Raw genomic sequence first — 24,089 nt, forward strand, 5'->3', positions numbered from 1 at the left:
TTAGTCCAGTGTTTTCTTGCATCGCATATCGGGGCTGTGTATCCACTTTTGGGCCTGCAAAGATTCCCCCAGTTCATTTTGGTTCCTTTTTTCCCTACACATTCTTAATTCTTTCACCTCCTGGCAAAGTTTGGAAGCCTAGTGTCATCTCCCCATTTTCACTCCACTCACTGTCTTTTATTTAAGAAGGTGAAAAATGGGTGGGGTAGGGGGGAGGTAGGCAGTCTTTGAAAAACCTGAACTCCAGCCACATGCCCAGCACTGGAAACATTCTATATATTGTCTCATTTAATGCTCCAACAGTTCTATTTTCTCCTTTCACACTGAAGGAAACAGAGATTTAGAAGCATCAAGGAACTTGCTCCGAGTATCACATAATCAAGGTTTGAACCCAGGACTTCACGACTAAAGCTTATGTTCTTTCCACTGTATCACGTGGGTCCCGTTCCCTAGTCTGAAAAGCTGTAATGATGACCACACAAGAGAAAGTTTAAGAGCAAAGCTTTTCTTTTTATTGCAGTTATTAGTGAAAGTTATACTTCAAACTGAAGCTAAGCAACACTAAAACCATTAATATTTCTAAACTCAAGGATTAAAAATAAATACAACATAGAACTCTCCAGTAGGCAGAATGGCAGAAAAAAGAGTAGTGGTTCTGTCACAGAACATTTCGTGACAGTTTGGCTCAGAAAGAATCATGACAATTTCTTTTTGTTATTGTTGTTGTTGTTTTTTGCCTCCCAACAGGAAACAATGACAATTTCTTTAACGCAAAATATTGTATGAGCTGCTTAAAAACCAGCTTCTTCAAGCTTCTCCATCTCACTCATAACTTGTTTGTAGTATAATAATTTTTGTGGGGAAGATAGTGTAACTGAAAAAGAAAATATATTACCAAATTTTAAATACTGAAAACAAGTACTTTTGTTCAAAAACTTTATTTGCCTTCTGCTCATTATAATTACATATAATCTTCAAAGAGTTTAAATGACAACCAAATCCAAGGCCTGGCCCCCAAGAACACAGTGATAGGATTCAGCATTTGGTGTTTCTAATTATACAATGACTACATATATATCATAGACCTGCTCTCATCCATTCCCCACCATGAAGTTCCAATTTCCTCTTAATAAAATATGGCAGTCAAGTTTAGTCTCATTCAAAATCTTATCTGGTCCTATAGCATATTGCAGACTTAGACTCACTCTTCTGTTTTAATTGATGTTACTGTGTAGCCGAAGATTTTTAAAAAAGGTTTATAGATATACACTTGAAATTCTGCAGTCTTGAAATACTACAATAAATTGTTCTTACTTATGAAAAGCCAACGACAACAACAAAAAAGGCCAGGCCAGGCATAAGACAGAGGGGAAGGGAAGATGAGGAGGGAGGTTTGAGAGTCCCATCATTTTGCCTTGCTGAAACTGGGTTTCAGCAGAAATATTTGGCAAGAATAGTGTGGAAAAGGAGGATTGAGAAAGAGGTTACTCTGATTTTATGTAATAATTCAGTTTCAAAACATACTGATATCAACCTCCAAAAATAGTAGTTCACATCTGCAATACAAATAGGCACACACGGTAAAGATGGTTAAAAAGTAGAATTTAAAAGGCTATTTGTCCATCTTCAGGACATTTTGCAGGCGGCCCCACCCTCCCCACATGTCCTGTATTTACATTTTACTCTTCAGAAAAGCCCCTTTTAAAAGAATGCTATTTCTTCCTCCATTACTTAGGGGTTTTTAAAATTTTTATTTTTAATTTTTTTAGCAGCAGTTATCTAGTGGGAGCAGTTAGCTACGCTTTAGGGGTGTATGTTTGTATGTGCATTGTGTATAACAGAAATATTCTCTAGAGTGAGCAGTCAGATTACACTGGAATGGTCATAATACAATTTAGTCCCCCAAACACTAAAGAAACACATTATTTTTTCTATATAAACTTAATATGCAGAGTCATAAACATAAAATATTGATATATACACACATACGCACACCACTGCTTCCCACAGCCTATGAATGCATCCACGTACTAGTCCATAAGAATGATCTTTATTCACAAGATATAGTAATACTTTCATGGGTCCATAACTGAAAAGAGACATTGAAGCTACACATTGCAGCAAAAATAGGTTAAAAGTATTCCTGATATATCATTGTCAGCTATCTCATTGCATAAGGTGGATTTTTTGTTCATTTTTCATTTTTCAAACATGAATCTCCCCAACTTTTCATCTTCAGTACTTGAAATTCTGATTGAGATTAATGCAGATGCCACCTTTGTTAGTAATGAGTTGGAAAAGCCCAACTGCCTGCAACAAGGGGAGGTCGGCATCTGTAGAGATAAAAGTAAGTGTTGAATGCATCCATACCCTGTGTACCTAAAATGCATCCTTTTTCCTTTTTTTAAAAAATCTTGTCTGTAGCAACAAAGAATTGTTTACACTCCCTGCAGTGGTATGCCCTTTGTAATTTCCTAGAAACAGAATCTCTTCCCCCCATGGAAATGCATAAGCCTGCTGAAATGTAAGGACCTGCCACGATCCATAAAGGTAACTGCATCAGATGCCTGACATGACCCGCAGGTGCTCAGAACTGATTCACATGAAGCAAAAACTTTCACTATATTTAACCTTTACAGGTACATGATGATTGGAATTTTTAAAGTAAAGCAAAGTTAAATTCTGCAAAGCCATGAGTGCCATCTAACCCTCTTCTTCAAAGAAAGGTACCAAAAATCGGCCAAGAAACAGGGGAATAACTATCTAGTTGTACAAGAGCCTCTGATACTAACATGTAGCAAAAGTGCCTGAAGGCAAAGGCGAAGTTAATTTCTAAGTATTTGTATATTATTATTATTATTATTGTTGTTGAGACAGAGTTTCGCTTTGTTGCCCAGGCTGGAGTGCAGTGGCACAATCTTGGCTCACTGCAACCTCTGTCTCCTGGGTCCAAGCAACTCTCCCACCTCAGCCTCCTGAGTTAGCTGGGATTACAGGCACCCTCTATCACGCCCAGCTAATTTCTGTATTTTTAGTAGAGACAGGGTTTCACCATGTTGGCCAGGCTGGTCTCGAACTCCTGACCTCAAGTGATCTACCTGCCTCTGCCTCCTAAAGTGCTGGGATTACAGGCGTGAGCCACTGCGCCCAGCCAATTTCTAAGTATTTGATGGTTTTCACCACATTAATCTAACTCAAAATAAAGCTGCAGCTGCCATAGCACCACTAAAATAATTTGGTTTTTGAAGTTATGCTTTTGCCAAGGATTATTATAAAGAAAAATTCAGCCTGTGTGCTGGATATCTTGCAGGGAAACAACAACAGGATATGCTTGTAAGTGAACACTATACCATGATAAGGCCTATGTTTCTCTTATTCCTGTTTCATAAAATGACCTATGGTAATTAAAGACACTTTCACAGAGGCAAACTGGAAAGGAATCCTTCACACACACTCTTCTATTATCTTGAAAGTCTGAAGAGCTTTTCCTTTGGAGAACTCAAATACTTCCGCAAACATTATCTTATTCTTACAACAATTTAGTGAGCATGCCTATGATCCCAGCACTGGGTGCTGAGGCAGGAGGACTGCTTGAGCTCGTGCCTATGATCCCAGCACTCTGGGTGGCTGAGGCAGGAGGACTGCTTGAGAGCTCAGGAGTTAGAGATCAGCCTGGACAACATGTGAGACCCCATCTCTGCAATCAAAGAAAAGAATCAGCCAGGTGTGGTGGCATGCACCTCTAGTCCCAGCTACTTGGGAGGCTGAAGCAGGAGGATAGTTTGGGCCCAGGAGTTGGAGGCTGTAGTGAACTATGATCATGCCACTGTAGTTCAGCCTGGGCAACAGAGTGAGACCCTGACTCAAAACAAAAAACCCCAACAATTTAGTGAGGTAGGTGAGGACAGGTATTACCACTCTTATTTACAATGGGAAACTACGCACACAGAGATTAAGAGAATTGCCTAAGGACACAGAACAAATCAGTGGGAGACCTATTACTAAATTCCAAGTCCCTGGCTCATATTCTAGAGCCCTTTCTACTCTCAAAGGCAACAAATTCTCAATAGGCTTTTTCCAGTTGTGAGCTTTCAAAAGTTCCTCCGTTAAAGAAGACCTTAAGCCTTCTCTCTTACAGCCCACGCTTGACCAGGAACTGGGATGAGTTTTCAACTATTTTTACATAATATTTTGCACATATCAAGAAGGCAGATGTGAGACATAAGCTGTATAAAAAAGTCAGAATACATAAAAGAAATGAACAGGTTAAGCATTCAATATAATTTTTTACATATTTTAGAAATCCATGTATCAGAATAAAAGTCATAACATTTTAAAGTTTAAATCAGAGTCCAATTTATCAAATCCATAAGCTATATTAATTTTCTTTAAGAGTATGAGGATCTCTGTTGGTTGGCAGGTTAAAATATTACTTTCAAGAATAATTCTTATTTATTTTAAAGATTGGGGTCTTGCTGTGTTGCCCAGGCTTGCTTTAAACTCCTGGGCTCAACTATCCTCCTGCCTCACCCTCCTGAGAAGTTCGGACTACAGGTGCAAACCATCACACCTGACTAATACCAATAATAATTTTATCACTTTGCTATAATACATCATGTTCCTGATTTATATTCTGTTCACATTAGCACTCTATAGCTAGCAAAAAATTCCATGACTAGAGATAATACTTGCAACATTAATACTTTCAATCTTAATTCTCACTTAACTGAGTTAGAATTTCTCTTCATATATGTTAAAGTTACACTGTAATAATCATCATTCTATTTTTGTTTTATCCTTCCCCTCTTTTATTTTTAACAGTGTGCGTGTGTGTGTGTGGTGGGGAGAAAAGAACAATTGTGTGATTCACAAATGGCATAAAACACTGATTGTATTACAAATAAGAATGGTGGCACTCTAGTAAATAAGATAATGGAATGTCAAAGGAAACAAACTTTAGAATACAAACATGGAAAACGTGCTGAAATATCAATCAAGCTATAACTTGTGGCATGTGATTCTTCTTTCCCAAGTATTTTGAGAGTGTTATTTACCCCCAGTAGAATTCTATATAAACTGCCTCTAAGTCCTTTTCCTATTCTTTTTTTTTTTTTTTTTTTTGAGACAGAGTCTCGCCCTGTCGCCCAGGCTGGAGTGCAGTGGGGCGATCTCGGCTCACTGCAAGCTCCGCCTCCCGGGTTCCAGACTACTTTGTCTGGAAAGGCCCTGCTTGGTGTTTTCTATTTAAAGGGGAACACCAAAGACGTTATGTTGATACCAATGCCTGGCTCTATTAAGGATAAATACTTCATTTAATTTCTTTACTGTAATTCAGACTAGTAGTATTCTCCTGACTCAGCCTCCGGAGTAGCTGGGACTACAGGTGCCTGCCACCATGCCTGGCTAATTTTTGTATTTTTAGTTGAGACAGGGTTTCACCATATTGGCCAGGCTGGTCTTGAACTCCTGAGCTTGTGATCCGCCTGCCTCGGCCTCCCAAAGTGTCGGGATTACAGGTGTGAGCCACCGCGCCCAGCCTATTCTTTCTTTTTTAAAGAGGGAACGGGGTTGGACCCTGCGCTAGGAAATGAGAAAGCTCCTGGAAAACCTTAATTGCAATTAATTACTATAGAAGATCAAGTCTGTTGCTAGCAAAACCAAAGCTTGTTTTTGTTAAACTCCCTGGGATCAAACTGTATCCACTAACTGGGTTGGACTATCTGTGCCAAAATTCTTTCTTCATTACAAACTAACCAGTGTTTTTACCAAATCCCACACCAAAACCATTTTCTTTTTTTTTTTTTTTTTTGAGACGGAGTCCCGCTCTGTCGCCCAGGCTGGAGTGCAGTGGCGCGATCTCGGCTCACTGCAAGCTCCGCCTCCTGGGTTTACGCCATTCTCCTGCCTCAGCCTCCCGAGTAGCTGGGACTACAGGCGCCTGCCACCTCGCCCGGCTAGTTTTTTGTACTTTTTAGTAGAGACGGGGTTTCACCATGTTAGCCAGGATGCTCTCGATCTCCTGACCTCGTGATCCGCCCGTCTCGGCCTCCCAAAGTGCTGGGATTACAGGCTTGAGCCACCGCGCCCGGCCAAAAACCATTTTCTTTACAGGACAGACTACCTTGCCTGGAAAGGCCCTGCTTGGTGTCTTCTATTTAAAGAGGAACACCAAAGACATTATGTTGATAGCAATGCCTGGCTCTATTTAAGTGTGCTTCATTTAGTTTCTTTACTGTAATTCAGAAGCAACCTCCACGGCTTCTCTAAGTTACTGAGAACAGGTGTGCCTTTGGGTCTGGGACAATATCATCATATAAATGTAGATTACCGAGACGCTCGTCTTAGGTCTCTTCTATAGGTTCAAATAGCAATAGTTGCTCTTTTACTCTGCAAATACTAAACAATTGTAAGGTTTCTGTCCAAGGATCCCAGCAAAGGAACCTTATTCTAATTTCCCCCTCACTATATATTCTCACAATCCTACTAGTCTATTTCTTTGCAAAAACCTCCAGTTTCTCAGATTCTGACAATAAAGATGCACGAATGCAACATTTTTGCAGTCTTTCCTTCTTTGGTTCTAAAAAGACTATTAAAGGATTAACTTAAGAGATTTGTTTGTTTTCCCAACCAAAAATGAAATAAAGATGAAATAAAGCCATGAAATAAAGATGAAAGTTTTGCCGGGCGTGGTGACTCAAGCCTGTAATCCCGGCACTTTGGGAGGCTGAGGCGGGAGGATCACAAGGTCAGGAGTTCGAGACCAGCCTGGCCAATACGGTGAAACCCCGTCTCTACTAAAAATACAAAAATTAGCCAGGAGTGGTGGCGGACGCCTGTAGTCCCAGCTACTCGGGAGGCTGAGGCAGGAGAATCACTTGAACCCGGGAGGTGGAGGTTGTAGCGAGCTGAGATTGGACCACTGCACTCCAGCCTGGGCAACACAGCAAGACTCGGTCTCAAAAAAAAAAAAAGATGAAAGTTGTCTTTTATTTTTAAAATTATTATTATTTTTTGAGACGGAGTTTCATTCTTGTCACCCAGGCTGGAGTGCAATGGTGCAATCTCAGTTCAGTGCAATCTCTGCCTCCTGGGTTCAAATGATACTCTTGCCTCAGCCTCCTGAGTAGCTGGGATAACAGGTGCCCACCACCATGCCTGGCTAATTTTTGTATTTTTAGTAGAAACGGGTTTTGCCATGTTGGCAAGGCTGGTCTCGAACTCCTGACCCCAGGTAATCAGCCTGCCTCAGCCTCCCAAAGTGCTGGGATTACAGGTGTGAGCCACCGTGCCCAGCCAAGATGAAAGTTTTAGGCACTAAATATCAGAGTAATCTCCCTCTCTAGTCTCTGGTGTTGCCTCTTCAACATCAAACATAAAATTATAGATAGCATACAGCCAATTTTTGGAAAGAGTAAAATTTAAAAAGCAAGGCTCTAATGACCAACACTCCCATCTGTTTTCTACACATAACGCTGTTCATGGCAATTCTTTTTTGGGATGATCTATTACTGCACAAAGATTTTTTTTTTTTCTTTTTTTTGAGATGTCTCACTCTGTTACCCAGGCTGGAGTGCAGTGGCGTGATCTTGGCTTACTGCATCCTCTGCCTCCTGTGTTCAAGCGATTCTCCTGCCTTAGCCTCCTGCCTACACCTCGCTAATTTTTGTATTTTTAGAAGAGATGGGGTTTTGCCATGTTGGCCAGGCTGGTCTTGAACTCCTGACCTCAGGTGATCCGCTCACCTTGGCCGCCCAAAGTGTTGGGATTACAGGCGTGAGCCACCGCTCCTGGCCACAAAGCTTTCTTTCTAAAGAGGTGAACTAAACATGAATAAGCCATCAAGTACTTCACTGTGGTCAAGCTGTACTGATGCCAGGTAGCAGGATTTGTGAAGCCTACCAGTTAAAACAGCAAAATAGGCTCTATATGCCAGGTTTCTATGAACTTTCAGAAGGAAAAAGAAAACACAGGACCAGATGCACCTTCTTTTTTTTTTTTTTTTTGAGATGGAGTCTCATCTCTGCCTCCCAGGTTCAAGCGATTCGCCTGCCTCAGCCTCCCAAGTAGCTGGGACTACAGGTGTGTGCCACCACACCCAGCTAATTTTTGTATTTTTAGTAGAGATGGGGTTTCAGCATGTTGGCCAGGATGGTCTCGATCTCTTGACCAGGTGATTCGCCCACCTTGGCCTCCCAAAGCGCTGGGATTACAGCCATGAGCCACCACGCCTGGCCCAGAGGCAACTTTCAAAATGTTGGTCTTCAGGAACTACATGTCTGCTAACCTTGTTATTACATGTTGACATGTAATGAATACAACTATAAAGGTTATAAGCGCAATAAATATCCTTAAAAGGGGACATACACTCACAGCAAAAATATTTAGCTTTTTTTTTTCTTTTGAGATGGAGTCTTGCTCTGTCACCCAGGCTGGAGTGCAGTGGTGCTATCTCGGCTCACTGCAACCTCCGCCTCCTGGGTTCAAGCCATTCTCCTGCCTCAGCCTCCCCAGTAGCTGGGATTACAGGCGCATACCACCATGCCCAACTAATTTTTGTATTTTTAGTAGAGACAGGGTTTCACCATATTGGGCAGGCTGGTCTCCAACTCCTGACCTCGTGATCCGCCCACCTCGGCTGCCCACCCAAAGTGCTGGGATTACAGGTGTGAGCCACCATGCCCAGCCACATTAATTTGCTTTTAATTAGTAGTAACAAACTCTTATAATCAAAGTACAAATCTGTACTATCTGTATACAATTAGTACTTGATGTGTGGGGGGTGGAGGAAGTATCTCAGAATAGTATATCATAGAGCAAACTAATGTAACTGGCAAAAATGCAAAAAGAAATGAAATGGCTAATCTCTACAAGAAAACACATGTTGATCTATGTTAAACTGTAAAACTTACCATACAAAAATAAAATTTTCCCATTTATAATTACCTGACACTTTTCCATTTCCCTGCCTCTCAGTGGAATAATACACTACAGTAAAATGTCATACATTGAGTTCCAATAATTTAGAATTGAAAACCCAGAGGATGGAATAGTTTATCTTTTAACCTCTTATAGAAATTTCCTGACAAGCAAATTCATGGTGTAAAAATACAATGCAAGTATTTTACCTGCTTAAGGGAATATACTTTTTTCATGTACTTTTATTTATTTTTATTTTTATTTTCTGAGACGGAGTTTCACTCTTGTTGCCCAGGCAACAAGAGTGCAATGGCGAGATCTCGGCTCATTGCAACCTCCGCCTCCTGAGTTCAAGTGATTCTCCTGCCTCAGCCTCCCGAGTAGCTGGGGCTACAGGCATGTGCCACCACGCCCAGCTAATTTTTGCATTTTTAGTAGAGACAGGTTTTCGCCATGTTGGCCAGGCTGGTCTCAAACCCCTGACCTCAGGTCGTCTGCCTGCCTCAGCCTCCCAAAGTGCTGGGATTACAGGCGTGAGCCACTGTGCCCAGCCCATGTACTTTTATTTTTATTTTTATTTTTTTTGAGACGGAGTCTCGCTCTGTCGCCCAGGCTGGAGTGCAGTGGCTGGATCTCAGCTCACTGCAAGCTCCGCCTCCCGGGCTTACGCCATTCTCCTGCCTCAGCCTCCCGAGTAGCTGGGACTTCAGGCGCCCGCCACCTCGCCCGGCTAGTTTTTTGCATTTTTTAGTGGAGACGGGGTTTCACCGTGTTAGCCAGGATGGTCTCGATCTTCTGACCTCGTGATCCGCCCGTCTCGGCCTCCCAAAGTGCTGGGATTACAGGCTTGAGCCACCGCGCCCGGCCGTACTTTTATTTTAAAAGTTAACATGCCAATATACATAATCTTGATCTTGGCCTGCTGTAGTGGCTCATGGCTATAATCCCAGCACTTTGGGAGGCTGACGTGGGAGGATCACTTGAGCTTAGGAGTTCAAGATCAGCCTGGGCAATATAGTGACCCCACCTCTAAAGAAAAAAACCATCAGCTGGGCATGGTGGCGCACGCGAGTAGTCCCAGCTACTTCAGAGCTTGAGGTGGGAGGATAACCTGAGCCCAGGAGTTTGAAGTTATAGTGAACTATGATTGTGCCACAAAACAAACAAATAATCTTGACCTACTCACTAGGAAACTGGAGTATCTATATATAATTGAATTTAATATTCTATAATCATTCTTTTTACTGCCTTCCAATTTATTCACATTCATAACTTATTACTATTGAAATTTTTAATTAGCTGAAGTACTCTCTTAATCAGTCTTTATACCTGGCTCTCTCTAGCCACTTAAACTCTGATTTCTTCACTGATACTCAGGGATTGAATCAACTTTAGAAGTATGCTAGGGAAAAAATCAGGGTAGCAAATCTTCCATATAACAAATTATGGGGGAAAAGTTTCATTTCAAAATCAATTATCAATGAATTTTGAATCATTTGCTATTTGTTTTCCAGGCCTACAAAAAGGTATCTTAATCCTAATGCTGAAAAATGTGACCATTTAAGCAATTTCAATGTACTTAAAGTTAAAAAAAAAAAAAAAAAAAAGGAAAGGCATGTAACAATCATTTATTTGACAGGTTTCCCCAAAACTGCAATCAGGTAAAATAAATCCAATCTGTTATGTTAGTTTGCTACTAAAGGGAAAAAAAAGATCAAACTTACAGGAAAGCCCCACCTCCCCTCCACATGTAGAAATCTGTCTAAAGACTGTCTTTAATGCCCACTATATAAACAACATTAAATATTCTAAGTTACAAAATAGTGTTAATGGTTTATTGGTAAAAATTCAAACTCTAGAGTTTATGGAATTCGTAGTTTGGTTGGTATATTAACACTCCATCTTAATCTTTGCTGCTATTACAAAGAATGAGGAAAGCTAGAAATATCTATAAAAATAAAATACCTTAAAACCAACAAGCAAAATATAAAAGTTGCACACAAATTGCCAATAAATATAAACATCACAATAGAAAAATTAATCTTAACAAAAATAAACTCATAATTGCTATTAAGACATTATAAAAACAAAAAAGTTTAATGTGCATGGATATTTGCAAACAGACACAGTACACTCCAAACAATATAATTTTACTATCATTATTATATAATGCAGCATACAAGGTTACTGAGGTGTGGTATTTTTTGTTGTTGTTGTTGTTTGCTTTTAGTTTTCTTTTCTGGAAGAATGCTCACCAAATTCACAGGAAAGAAGTGCCTAGGTGATCATTTACTGCTATTTACTGCTTCCTGGTATGGAGCAAAATTGCCCTCTGGTAGATAACCACATTTCTTTTTTCTTTTTTTTTTTTGAGATGGAGTCTCGCTGTGTCGCCCAGGCTAGAGTGCAGTGGTGCGATCTCAGCTCACTGCAAGCTCCGCCTCCCGGATTGACGCCATTCTATAGGCACCTGCCACCACACCCGGCTAATTTTTTCTATTTTTAGTAGAGACGGGGTTTCACCGTATTAGCCAGGATGGTCTCGATCTCCTGACCTCGTGATCTGCCCGCCTCGGCCTCCCAAAGTGCTGGGATCACAGGCGTGAGCCACCGCGCCCGGCCCACTATCTACATTTCTAATGACTATGAAAGGTCCTGCTATTTTCCTTTCTTTTGCTTATTTCTCCTTAAGCACAATTTTGCACATCCTACTTCTAATTAACTGATCAAACCCTTTTAAATGCCTTGTCATCATTTTTCATAGTTCCTGCATCCTAGAAAAAATAAAAAATCATTTAAAACATTCCTTGGTGTCTAGAAAATAAAATTTCTTTAACAATAGAGATCATCATTTTGCTTTCTCGCTTAAGCTGATCTGAATGATGACTTGGTATTGCCTTTATGAGCAGTCCTCCTTAGTAATGACTAATTAGGCCGGGTGTGGTGGTGCATGCCTGTAATCCCAGCTACTCGGGAGGCTGAGGCAAGAGAATCACTTGAACCCGGGAGGCAGAGTTTGCGGTAAGCTGAGATCACACCACTGCACTCCAGCCTAGGTGATAGAGCAAGAGCTTATCTCAAAAAAAAAAAAAAAAAAAAAAAAAAGATTAGAAGATGTTGCCTACAATTCCAGGCAAGTTACCTTTCCCTTTGGACACTGGTACTATACCCATAATATTGTTAAAAAGTTAAGTAGTTTTGCTGTTTTATGTGCATTATGGATTTCCTCCAATACAGCTGAGAATTAAAAGGGTTAATTCTACTAAATACTTTGTTTTCAAATTTACAAAATAAATTTGGTGAGCATTTACCTTTACTTTACTGCATAAAAGCTTTCCTTGGTTCCCTTGGACGAGACTCAGGACAACAACTAACGTTATTTTTACGAAACTGTCACACTCTTGGAGTTCTAAAATAATTTATCTTTAAAATTCTTAGCTTCGTGCTACTTGAAAAATAAAAATCTACAGCACCATCTTCTGAAAAGGCACTTTCTAAGAACCGCCTTGCTTAAAAAAATGATTAAAAAATTTAACTCAAGAGTCTATGCCCTGACAAACATCTTTGCTTTACTGAGACCCTAACATAGATACATTAGATTTTGTTTACCTTAGAAATTAGTCTAAAAAAGGAAGGGACCCCAATGGCTGGATAGGTGATTTGATAGGATTCTAATTTTGTCACACCGTTTACCTGATACTACAACAGGGTTTCTCACTGGTAAATCTCAACCCTCTATATTGAATCTACCATCCTTCTATCTTTAATGCAAATTAAAATCTTTAACTTCCATATTTGAAGAACAAAAGATTCTTGAGATTTAATCAATGACGTAAACATCTGGAGTACTAGTTTTGATGGGTAAAGTAATACAAATTTCAATGAGTAGTAGGGAATATTAGTACAAGCCTTGACCATTGTATCTTAGTTTAAAAAATTACGTTGACTGACACGGAAAATTATAAACTTAAATGTACCATTTTAAAAGCAGGAAAAAAGTCAAAATAGTTTTTCCCTTTGTGTGTGTGAGATTATATATACATACACACTCATACATATACACACACACTCCCCGCCCTGCTTCCTGGGACTCAGCTTGGCTTTCACTAATCACAGTGACATTTCTAACATTGTAACTGATCAAGAACGTTCTTAGTATAAACAGGACTTTTTAAAAAATATTTTTTGGAGAAAATTCTCATTTTCTGATTTCCGCATTGTCTTACTTATCTATTCTTGGCTTATTTTTTGACTCCTATAGAATCACAAAAGTGCTTTTGTATGATCAAATATGAGAACTGAAATAGGAAAACAAGGGTTCTAAATTAGGGTTATACTGCTACTCAGGAAGGCGTTACTGGATGTCAAACCTCCCAACAATTCTTACTGAAGCTTTAAGACATTTATGAATTCTCAAAAAGTATGAAAATAATGAACACTTCATATGGATAAAGCCAAAATAAAGGTGCCAGACTAATGATCTTTATGCAGCTTGACTAACTAATAAAAGGTAATCTAAATAGCAAGTTACTGTTAAGGGCAACTTGCCTGTTCAACAGGAGAACATCTAAGAGGATAAGCTAAGCAAACATTTAACTCAGGTTTAATGACACTGAATGAAAATTTTGCAGAGTTGTCAGTTAAACTTCTTGGTAAAAATATTAAAATCAAGTTTGAAATAGGAAGACTACAACATATTCTAGCTGTATCCAAGTCGTTTGCTTCTTGAATTTCATAAAAATCAACGCCCTTGGCAAATTCATGTAGGTCTCTAAACAGATCCATCAAGTTCCTTGAGTAACTTGATTCCTGGTCTCTAATTCCTGGTCTGCAATCCATCTAAACACTTCAGATCCATCACTGGCATGCTTAGCGCTCACTCTTTCCTTGAACACTGAGATCCTCTGCCAGTCATTCCTGCTGAAGGGCAAGTCAGCTTTTATTTCCCTAGACATGCCTTAAGTCTTTCATGACTCTGTCAGGAGGCCTGTCCTCCTAAAATCCATTAGAGAATACACAAGTGAACACTAGGCAGTGGTGAGTTGTGGAGAAGCTAGCCTGGAAACTGGTCTACATCTTTAGAAGGCTGAGAATCCCTGTGCTGGAAGGCAGAGATGCCTCTATCAAGTGCCTTCCGAAACACTCAGTCATTGCTACTAGAATCCCTCCTAGACTGTCTTCTAGGAAGAGAAATATATTAATAGGTTATAAACAGGGATTTCCCTTAGAATAATAGTTTTTCCAAGAAACTTGTTAGAAGATAACTATTATGAAAAAGAAAGGGAATCTAATATTTCTTTGAAAATGTGCCAAAAAACCAGTACTGAGGAGGCTGAGGTACCCTTTTTCAAACTGTAAAAGTCAAAATCTACATTTCTAAAACAAAGAATATCCTGATATTAAATTGAAACTAAAATGGCAGCACCCTTTGTTACTTTGATATTTCGTGTCCTTACTCTTACTTAGGAAAAAAAAAGGGTCTAACACTAGCCTTGAATCCTGCTTATCTCCTTATTGTTTAGTGCAGTAACTGTCAGACTCTACTTAAATAAATATAGCAGCTACAATATTGTAAGTGTATGGTCCTTCATGCCAGTAACCTGATACTGTAATATAATACATGTATCAGCACTTTACTAGACACTTCAGCCATCAAGAATATACATTAAACTCCCAACTCTTCTTCATATGAAAATCAATTATCTAGTTGCCAGACTGATATTTTACAGTCAGTCTTGTAAGATACATCATAGAAAAAAGAAGATTAAAATTTAGCATTCATGATATAGTTAGTGAGCAAGGGCAGGAGCAGAAGGGTCACTGTGAATTTCATGTTTAACTTAAAAAAAAACTTTTTTAAAATAAAAAAGATTAGAAATTCTGCACCAGAAGTGCAACAATAAATAGGACAAAAATCAAGAAGCATTTGTCACTTAGCCTTTTACCTTAAAATTCTAAGCACAAGTTTTCTTGTAATTAAGAACCAATGGTAATTAATATACCAATTTGTTAGCAAAATAGAAATATAGTATACATATTCTTTCAAGTTAATCAACTTTAAACTAGCAATGCTGAATAGTGTAAGAGCACTCTAAAAAAGAAATCACTCAAAAGGTAAAACTTCATAATTTAGAAAAAATATTTTTCCTCTTAAAAAAGTCCTTCCAAATATATTTAAATTAAGGGCTCCACTCTAGCATATACGAGTGACTGAAAATTAGGTGAGAGAGTACATAGAGAAAGGGTATCTACAGTCATTCCCTAAAGTTTCCCATATGAATCTGTGCAGCTCCCATGATAAAGGAAGATGTTTACTCACACTAATCAAGCACATACCAATTAAATTTTTATCATCTTGGGTATACTGTTTTCCTCTCTTGCCCATGATCCTGACTATATTCAGTAAAATTTCAGTGTAAAAAAATCCATCTTTTATAGGAAATTTTTCTGGAGGAGATGGGAGAAGGCTGGGAGAAAAAATGTATATACTATACAAATATTACCTTTTGTAAAGTTCTTTGCAACAGTGTTGTAAATTGCATTTCAGACACTTCAAAATAATAAACATACAAAATACAGTACTTTCTTAGTTTTCTGGCAGAGGGACAAAAGATTACATGCCTGTCGGAGGACATGGGCTCAGATTTTAGGCTCAAAATACAGTGAATTGGCAATAATAGTGGATTACAGGTAAGAGAGAAACTAAAGATCTAAATCCATTAGGTTTCACGTGCAGATGGAATTCTGAAAGGCTAACAACAATGCCCACTGGAAACAATCTGTAGTATCTATACTCTGAACCAGTGCAAGAAAAAAAAAAAAATCAAAATGCAATTTTCATGAGTTACAAAGTGCAAAGCTCCCCTGAATCCAATGTTACTGATAAACTCGGTTTTGATAGCTTTATAGTACTTTTTAATACCTTAAAGTATAATCAATAAAACAAAAGTTTTGTAAAACAATTTCCCACATTTCAGTGATTTAACGGATTTAAAATGATCAAAGTCCTAACTTCCTTTGTTACTATCACCTTAATTTTAAAAGGAAAGTTACACTGGTGATACATTAGCAAAAGTTTTAAAATATCATCTTGCATTTTCCTGATTCTTTTTAGTAAATGAAAATGGGCAACTAGCCAATATGATTCTTCAATAAACACAATCTATTTGCAAATAATTTAAATATGTTAACCTATTCACGATTATTTCTTATATAAAAGTTCAACTTTATTTCTAATATTCAAGTTGGACTCATTTAGGCAATTTCACTTCATTTTCATTATGATTTTTTTTTCTTTTGAGACAGAGTTTTGCTTTTGTTGCCCAGGCTGGAGGGCAATGGTGCAATCTTGGCTCACTGCAACTTCCGCCTCCTGGGTTCAAGCAATCCTGCCTCAGCCTCCCGAGTAGCTGGGATTACAGACGTCCACCACCATGCCCAGCTAATTTTTGTATTTTTAGTAGAGACGGGGTTTCACTATGTTGGCCAGGCTGGTCTCGAACTCCTGAGCTCAGGTGATACACCTGTCTCGGCCTCCCAAAGTGCTAGGATTACAGGCATAAGCCACAGTGTCCAGCCTTTTTTCATGATGAATTTTAAAAGATATGCTTTAAAACTGAAAATTACAAAACTTTCCTTCTGAAATTAAGGCTGTATTCTTTGCCCTTTTAAATTATGGAGGTGCCTGTTCCTCCTCCTATCCATGGTAAAGATGCAAACAGACACAACTTTCCTTTAAAACTGCTTATTGCACTAAAAGATAGCAAAAACAAGTTGTCAGTTCTTAAAATAAACATGATTATATTTTTATAAAAGATGCTGCCAATACAATTCTATAATTATTAAAGCACTATTCTAATAAATATAAAAGAAAAGGAAGCTATACTTCCAAACACATACATATGTGTTTATATACACACACATACATATATATATATAAAATATATGAAAATCACATTAAGGTATGAGAGGCAGCAAGTAAACTATCAAAAAACAGAACAAAAAAGTCCCTCAACAACCCCTTCTCTCTCTCTATTCAATTTCAGAGGTCTCAACCCCTACAGAATTCTAATCTTTTAAAATATTTATCCTTTATAAAAGCTTTAAAGAATTTCTGCGTATAACCCATAGAAACAGAAGGTTTCAGAAAACACATCACTTATCAGAGAGAAAGAGTTACAACTTCTGACAGGTTTTATATTTATAGCAGCTTTAACAAACTCACTAAAGAAAAAGAATAGCAGGCCAGGTGCGGTGGCTCACGCCTATAATCCCAGCACTTTGGGAGGTCGAGGCGGGTGGATCACAAGGTCAAGAGATCGAGACCATCCTGGCCAACATGGTGAAACCCCGTCTCTACTAAAAATATAAAAATTAGCTGGGTGTGGTGGCGCATGCCTGTAGTCCCAGCTACTCGGGAGGCTGAGGCCGGAGAATCGCTTGAACCCGAGAGGCGGAAGTTGCAGCGAGCTGAGATGTTGCCACTGCACTCCAGCCTGGTGACAGAGCAAGACTCTGTCTCAAAAAAAAAAAAAAAAAAAAAAAAAAGAAAAGAAAAAGAATAGTTCAGGTTGCTACTGCTTATATACAAATTGCGCAAATGTATGTTCAGAGTGGGAGGGGAGAGACACACTCTCACAAAAAGTTATTTTACGTATATATATGTGTGTATGTGTCTGTGTATGTATGTATACTATATATATATAAAAGTTTGATTCTTAAGACAGCAATATCAAGAGTTGAGAACTCAGAATCATGTAGGAGATAGGAGTCAGGAATAGGGTATGCAAAATAAAAGTAGAAATCTAGTTTGCCATATTTTACATTCAAAGGAACCAGGTAGGTGAATGTTTGAATGTCACTGGTAGGATTAGGGAAAAAATGTAGGTGATGAAGGCAAGGGAAAAAGAGAAATAAAAGCGGTAGTGCTAGTAGAATAAAAGGGAAAGGAAGTTCCCCAAATGGAATGAATTCTAAAATATATACACAGACACATATATATCTATTATCAATCCAGATCCAGATATATATGCATATGAAGTATGGATGTATATATTTTAAAAACACACAGACACCTTTTACAAGAATATATGAATGCACATTAATTTTTTGCACATAATTTTGAAAAATCACTTTGATTATTCATGAAGGTGTATATTTTTTAAACCATCATTTACTTTTTCGATACTTTTTTTGCAAAGATAGTTGTGCTGCCAAGCAACTTGAGGTAAAGGCATTAAAAGGGTTAGACTACAAGAAATGAAAACAAAACAATTGCGATACTTCCTACAGGAGACCGCACAAAAAGCAGTTGGCTGGTTTCATATTGCATAATGATGCTGTGTTCCTTGATGAAGTAAACAATCTTCCTTGTATTAACATAAGGATCAGACCTTGGCCCCCACACAGTGTTGGTTTCTGTATGGCTGGAGGTGTCCTTACTCAATTGACTCCACTGGAAACATACGTTGTATGTCAATTCATCTTTCAGTGCTTCCTCTCAGAGAATATACTTGGACTATTTAAGCAAAGTACATTGTGCGTAAGGTATCTTGGTGAATCTGTACAGCCTTGGCAAGAGCTTGTGGATCTCGCCCATTGCTCTGTCCTGAAACGTGACTTCCTTCAGCACTGTAAGAGAAGTGGCAATGAACACAAAAACAAACTTTCTATTCTGATGTAATGATTCCGATAAATACTATTTGTTGTAGAAAATTTCAAAATTATTAACAAATAAGAGACTGGTGTAACAATTTATGTGTCCATCACTCAGCTTCAATCACTATTAATTCAAGGTCAATTTTGTTTTACTTCTCTCATCTCCCCAGAATTAATTAGAAGCAAACCCAGACATCATATCATTTTGTCTATCTATCGGTATCTATCACTTTATTACCAATAATCTCTCCTTTGCTTTAATGTGATAAATCAACTAAGTTACTATATCATTCTATTACTAATGAACTTAGACAACATATTTCAATAGGAAACCTTGGGCAGTCAGTTCTGACTGTCGTCACTTTTCACATGGATCACTGACTCCTCTAATAGCTTGGGGAACTTGAAAATCCTAACATGCAGACAATATTTGGATTTGGGTGAGAACCTGTTATGTTTTTATATTACCTGTCATGTTCTTTGTCCACAAGATGATATCTGGCTCTAAATGCTACCAGGTGAGCGTAATACGCTGGTGCAGGTATAGAAACAGATCGTGTACAGCGTACATAAGTATGGCAGAGCTGGTAAGTTAGCAGCTGAAGTTCATCTGCAGTGAAGCAGTTATCATCCCATAAAACATGATAGTGTGAAGGACGACTGGTACCCTATAGAGAAGGCAATGACATACACTGTTGAATTTTGAACTCTTTTTGTTTTGTTTTGTTTTTTAAGACAGAGTCTTGCTCTGTCACCCAGGCTGGAGTGCAATGGCATGGTCTTGGCTCACTGCAACCTCCACCTACCGGGCTCAAGTGATTCTCGTGCATCAGCCTCCCCAGTAGCTGGGATTACAGGCATGTGCCATCATGTTCAGCTAATTTTTTGTATTTTTAGTAGAGACGTGATTGTGCCACGTTGGCGAGGCTGGTATCACCTGACCTCAAATGATCTGCCTGTCTCAACCTCCCAAAGTGCTGGAATTACAGGTGTGAGCTATTGTGCTGAGCCCAATTTTGAACTTCTTAATAAATATTTAACACCAAGTCACATAAAAAACAGGTTTGGCACTTTGGGAGGTCAAGGTGGAAGGGTAGCTTGAGGCTAGGAGTTCAAGACCAGTCTGCACAACACAGTGAGACTCCATCTCCACAAAAGTTAAAAATAAAAATTAGCCAGGTGTGGTAGCATGCACCTGTAGTACAGCTACTTGGGAGGCTGAGGCAGGAAGATCACTTGAGCCCAGGAGGTCAAGGCTGTGGTGAGCTATGATTCCACCATTACACTCCAGCCTGGGTGACATAGTGAGACTTTGTCTCAATAAATAAATGAAATGAAATGAAATGAAATGAAATGAAATGAAATAAAATAAAATAAAATAGAAATGTAAAGCTGGGAAGATGTATAAAGAACAGTTTTTAGGCCGGGCGCGGTGGCTCAAGCCTGTAATCCCAGCACTTTGGGAGGCCGAGACGGGTGGATCACGAGGTCAGGAGATCGAGACCATCCTGGCTAACACCGTGAAACCCCGTCTCTACTAAAAAATACAAAAAAAAACTAGCCGGGCGAGGTGGCGGGCGCCTGTAGTCCCAGCTACTCGGGAGGCTGAGGCAGGAGAATGGCGTAAACCTGGGAGGCGGAGCTTGCAGTGAGCTGAGATCCGGCCACTGCACTCCAACCTGGGCGACACAGCGAGACTCCGTCTCAAAAAAAAAAGAACAGTTTTTAGTCTCTGTGAAATATTCTTGGTTATTTGCTGACTACAGCAGAAGTTTCAAACTGATATCCTAAAGGAAAACTGTTCAGGCTGGGCATGGTGGCTCATGCCTATAATCTCAGCACTTTGGGGAGGCTGAGGTGGGAGGACAGCTCAAGCCCAGGAGGTTGTGACTAGCCTAGGCAACATAGGAAGACCTCATCTCTACAAAAAGATTTTAAAAATTAGCCAGCTGTGGGCCGGGCGCGGTGGAGATTGAGACCATCCTGGCCAATATGGTGAAACCCCGTCTCTACTAAAAATAGAAAAATTAGCTGGGCGTGGTGGTGCCTGCCTGTAAGCCCAGCTACTCAGGAGGCTGAGGCAGGAGAATCGCTTGAACCAGGGAGTTGGAGGTTGCAGCGAGCTGAGATTGCACCACTGCACTTCAGCCTGGTGACAGAGCGAGACTCTGTCTAATAAATAAATAAACAAATAAATAAATAAATAAGCAAGCAAGCCAGGTGTGGTGGTGTGGACCTGTAGTCCCAGCTAGTTGGGAGGCTGAGGCAGGAAGATTGCTTGAGCTGAGGAAGTCAAGGCTGCAGTGAGTGGTGATTGTGCCACGGCACTCCAGCCTGGGTAACAGAGCAAGACCCTGTCTCAAATAAATAATAAAACAAAAACAGGCTGGGTATGGTGGCTCACGCCTATAATCCCAGCACTTTGGGAGGACAAGGTAGGTGGATCACTTGAGGTTAAGAGTTCGAGACCAGCCTGCCCAACATGGCAAAACCCCCTCTCCACTACAAATATAAAACAATGAGCTGGGTGTGGTGGCATGTGCCTGTAGTCCCAGCTACTTGGGAGGGAGAGGCAGGATAATCGCTTGAACCTGGGAGGTGGAGGCTGCAGTGAGCCGTGACTGTACCACTGCACCCCAGCCTGGGTGACAGAGCGAGACTCTGTCTCAAAAAAAAAAAAAAAAAAAAATTAAAAATTAAAAAAAAAAAAAAAAAGGAAAACTGTTCCCTAAGGTTTCTGGCTAAATATATTGAAGAAAATATTCCTATCCTGAAGATTCATAATGGTCATTTGCATATCAATGGTCTTCAAAAGTTCCATAATAAAAAAAATCTGTTTAACGGCATTTCTAAAACTTAACTTGAACAGAGACTCTTTCACCTCTGTGATTTTTAAAATACAGTCATCTGGATGCAATGTGATATTTATTAAATATGGGAAGAGGCCGGGCGCGGTGGCTCAAGCCTGTAATCCCAGCACTTTGGGAGGCCGAGACGGGCGGATCACGAGGTCAGGAGATCGAGACCATCCTGGCGAACACGGTGAAACCCCGTCTCTACTAAAAAATACAAAAAAAAACTAGCCGGGCGAGGTGGCGGGCGCCTGTAGTCCCAGCTACTCGGGAGGCTGAGGCAGGAGAATGGCGTAAACCCGGGAGGCGGAGCTTGCAGTGAGCTGAGATCCGGCCACTGCACTCCAGCCTGGGCCACAGAGCCAGTCAAAAAAAAAACAAAAAACAAAAAACAAAAATAAATATGGGAAGAAACACTAGGTTAAAATATATAATCCAGTTATATAGGATTTATTTATTTATTTATTTAGAGACAGGGTCTGCAGTCTGGACCTCCCAGGCTCAGGGGATCCTCCCCTCAGCCTTCGGAGTAGCTGGGATTACAGGCACACATCACCACACCCCGCTAATTTTTGTATTTTTTATAGAGATGAGGTTTTACCATGTTGCCCAGACTGGTCTCCAACTCCTGGGCTGAAGCAATTCACCTGCCTCGGCCTCCCAAAGTGCTGAGATTACAGGCCTGAGCCTGATATATATAGGTTTTAATCCCTAGAAGATACGATTAACTTTTTTTGCTTTTATTATTTTTCATAGACACATAATAATTACACATATTTATGAGGTACAGTGTAATATTTTAATACATATATATAATGTTTAATGATCAAATCAGGGTAATGAGGATATCTACACCTCAAACATTGTGTCAAGAAAATTCCAAACCTGCTCTCCTGGTTATTTGAAAATATATAGTAAGTTGCTAATTATAGCCATCCTATAGTGCTATAGAATATTAGAACTTATTCCTCCTATCTAGTTGTAATTTTGTATCTGTTAACCAGTCTTTGGTAATCCCCCTCCCTTTCCTGCCTCTAGTAACTACTATTTTACTCTATACTTGTGTGACATCAGCTTTTACAGCTTCCACCAGCGAGATCATGCAGTATTTCTCTCTCTGTGGTTGGCTTATTTCATATAACATAATGTCCTCCAGGCTCATCCACGTTGTCACAAATGACAGAATTTCATTCTTTTGCGTGGCTGAAGAGCATTCCATTGTGTATAAATACCATATTTTCTTTATCCATTCGTCATCTGCTGATGGACACTTAGGCTGATTCCGTATCTTGGCTATTATAACAGTACTGCAATAAACATGGGGATGCAGATATCTTCTTGACACACTGTTTCCTTTCCTTTGCATATATACCCAGTAGTGGGATGGCTGGATCATATGGTAGTTTTAATTTTAGTTTTATGAGGAACTTCCACACTGATATCCATAACGGCTGTACTAATTTACATTGCCAACAATAGTGTATATGAGTTCCCCTTTCTCTGCATTCTTTGTCTTCTTGATAATGACTATACTAATCTGGGTGAGATGATATCTCATTGTGATTTTAATTGGCATTTCCCTGGTGATTACTGATGTTGAACATTTTTACATATACCTGTTGGTCCTCTCGATTACTCTCTTGAGACATTTGCCCATTTTAAAATCAAATTATTTGTTTTTTTGTTGTTCAGTTGTTTGAGTTCTTTGTCTATCCTGGATATTAATACCTTGTTTTTTTGAGACAGAACCTTGCAGCCTCGACCTTCTGGACTCCAGTGATCCTCCCACCTCTGCCTCCTGAGTAGCTGGGACAACAAGTGTGTGCCAGCATGCCCAGCTAATTTTTAAATTTTTTGTACAGATGAGGTCTCACTATGTTGCCCAGGCTTGTCTTGAACTTGTGGGCTCAAGCAGTCCTCCTGCCTCAGCTTCCTAAAGTGCTGGGATTACAGGCGTGTACCATGTGCCCAGCTGTTTCTATGTTTTTGATGTAAATGTTTATTGCTATAAACTTCCCTCTGAATTCTGTTTTTGTTCTATCCCACAAGGTTTGGAATGTTGTATTTCTATTTTCATTTGTTCCAAGAAATCTTAAAAATTTCTTCTTAATTTCTTCACTGACCCACTGGTTGTTCAGGAGCATATTGTTTAATTTCCATGTAAAAGATATTTGAGGCCGGGCATGGTGACTCATGACTGTAATCCTAGTACTTTGGGAGGCCAAGGCGGGCAGATAATTTGACGTCAGGAGTTCGAGACCAGCCTGGCCAACATTAAATAAAATTAAAAAAAAACTGAGGCTGGGTGCAGTGGCTCACATCTGTAATCCCAGCGCTTTGGGAGGCCAAGGTAGGTGGATTGCTTAAACCCAGCCTGGGTAACATAGTGAAAAACCTTGTCTCTACAAAAAATGCCAAAATTAGCCAGGCATCGTAGCATGTGTCTGTGGCCCTAACTACTCGGGAGGCTGATGTGGGAGGATCGCTTGAGCCCAGGAGGTGAAGGTTCCAGTGAGTCATGATCTCACCAGAGTGGAACCCTGTCTCAAAAAAAAAAAAAAAAAAAAATCAAGTATCTTTTTTTTTCTTTTGAGATAAGAGTCTCACTCAGTCAAACAGGCTGGAGTGTGCAATGGTGTGATCTTGGCTCTGTAACCTCCACCT

The 24,089-nt window shown here is 39.6% G+C and overlaps 1 protein-coding gene across 11 annotated transcripts in view; it reads right to left on the reverse strand.

Annotated features, from left to right (window-relative positions):
- Positions 1 to 489: 489 nt before the first annotated feature.
- LOC102144351 (argonaute RISC catalytic component 3) overlaps positions 490 to 24,089 on the reverse strand; it is a 141,780-nt gene continuing 118,180 nt past the window's right edge. For 9 of the 11 annotated variants that reach the window (XR_012422695.1, XM_005543982.5, XM_074012355.1 and 6 more), the window contains 2 exons: positions 19,042 to 19,241; positions 17,895 to 18,546 (listed from right to left, as the gene is read on the reverse strand). Coding sequence is in view for 9 of the 11 variants with exons in the window: in XM_005543982.5 (XP_005544039.1) it covers positions 18,438 to 18,546; positions 19,042 to 19,241 (309 nt within the window). In the remaining 2 variants the exon portion in view is untranslated. Of the gene's footprint in view, positions 875 to 17,894; positions 18,547 to 19,041; positions 19,242 to 24,089 lie in introns of those variants that run through there. The other 2 variants (XM_045374678.2, XR_012422693.1) reach the window with 2 other exon arrangements.

This window comes from Macaca fascicularis, chromosome 1 (genome assembly GCF_037993035.2).
Source record: "Macaca fascicularis isolate 582-1 chromosome 1, T2T-MFA8v1.1".
Taxonomy (NCBI): Eukaryota; Metazoa; Chordata; class Mammalia; order Primates; family Cercopithecidae; genus Macaca; species Macaca fascicularis.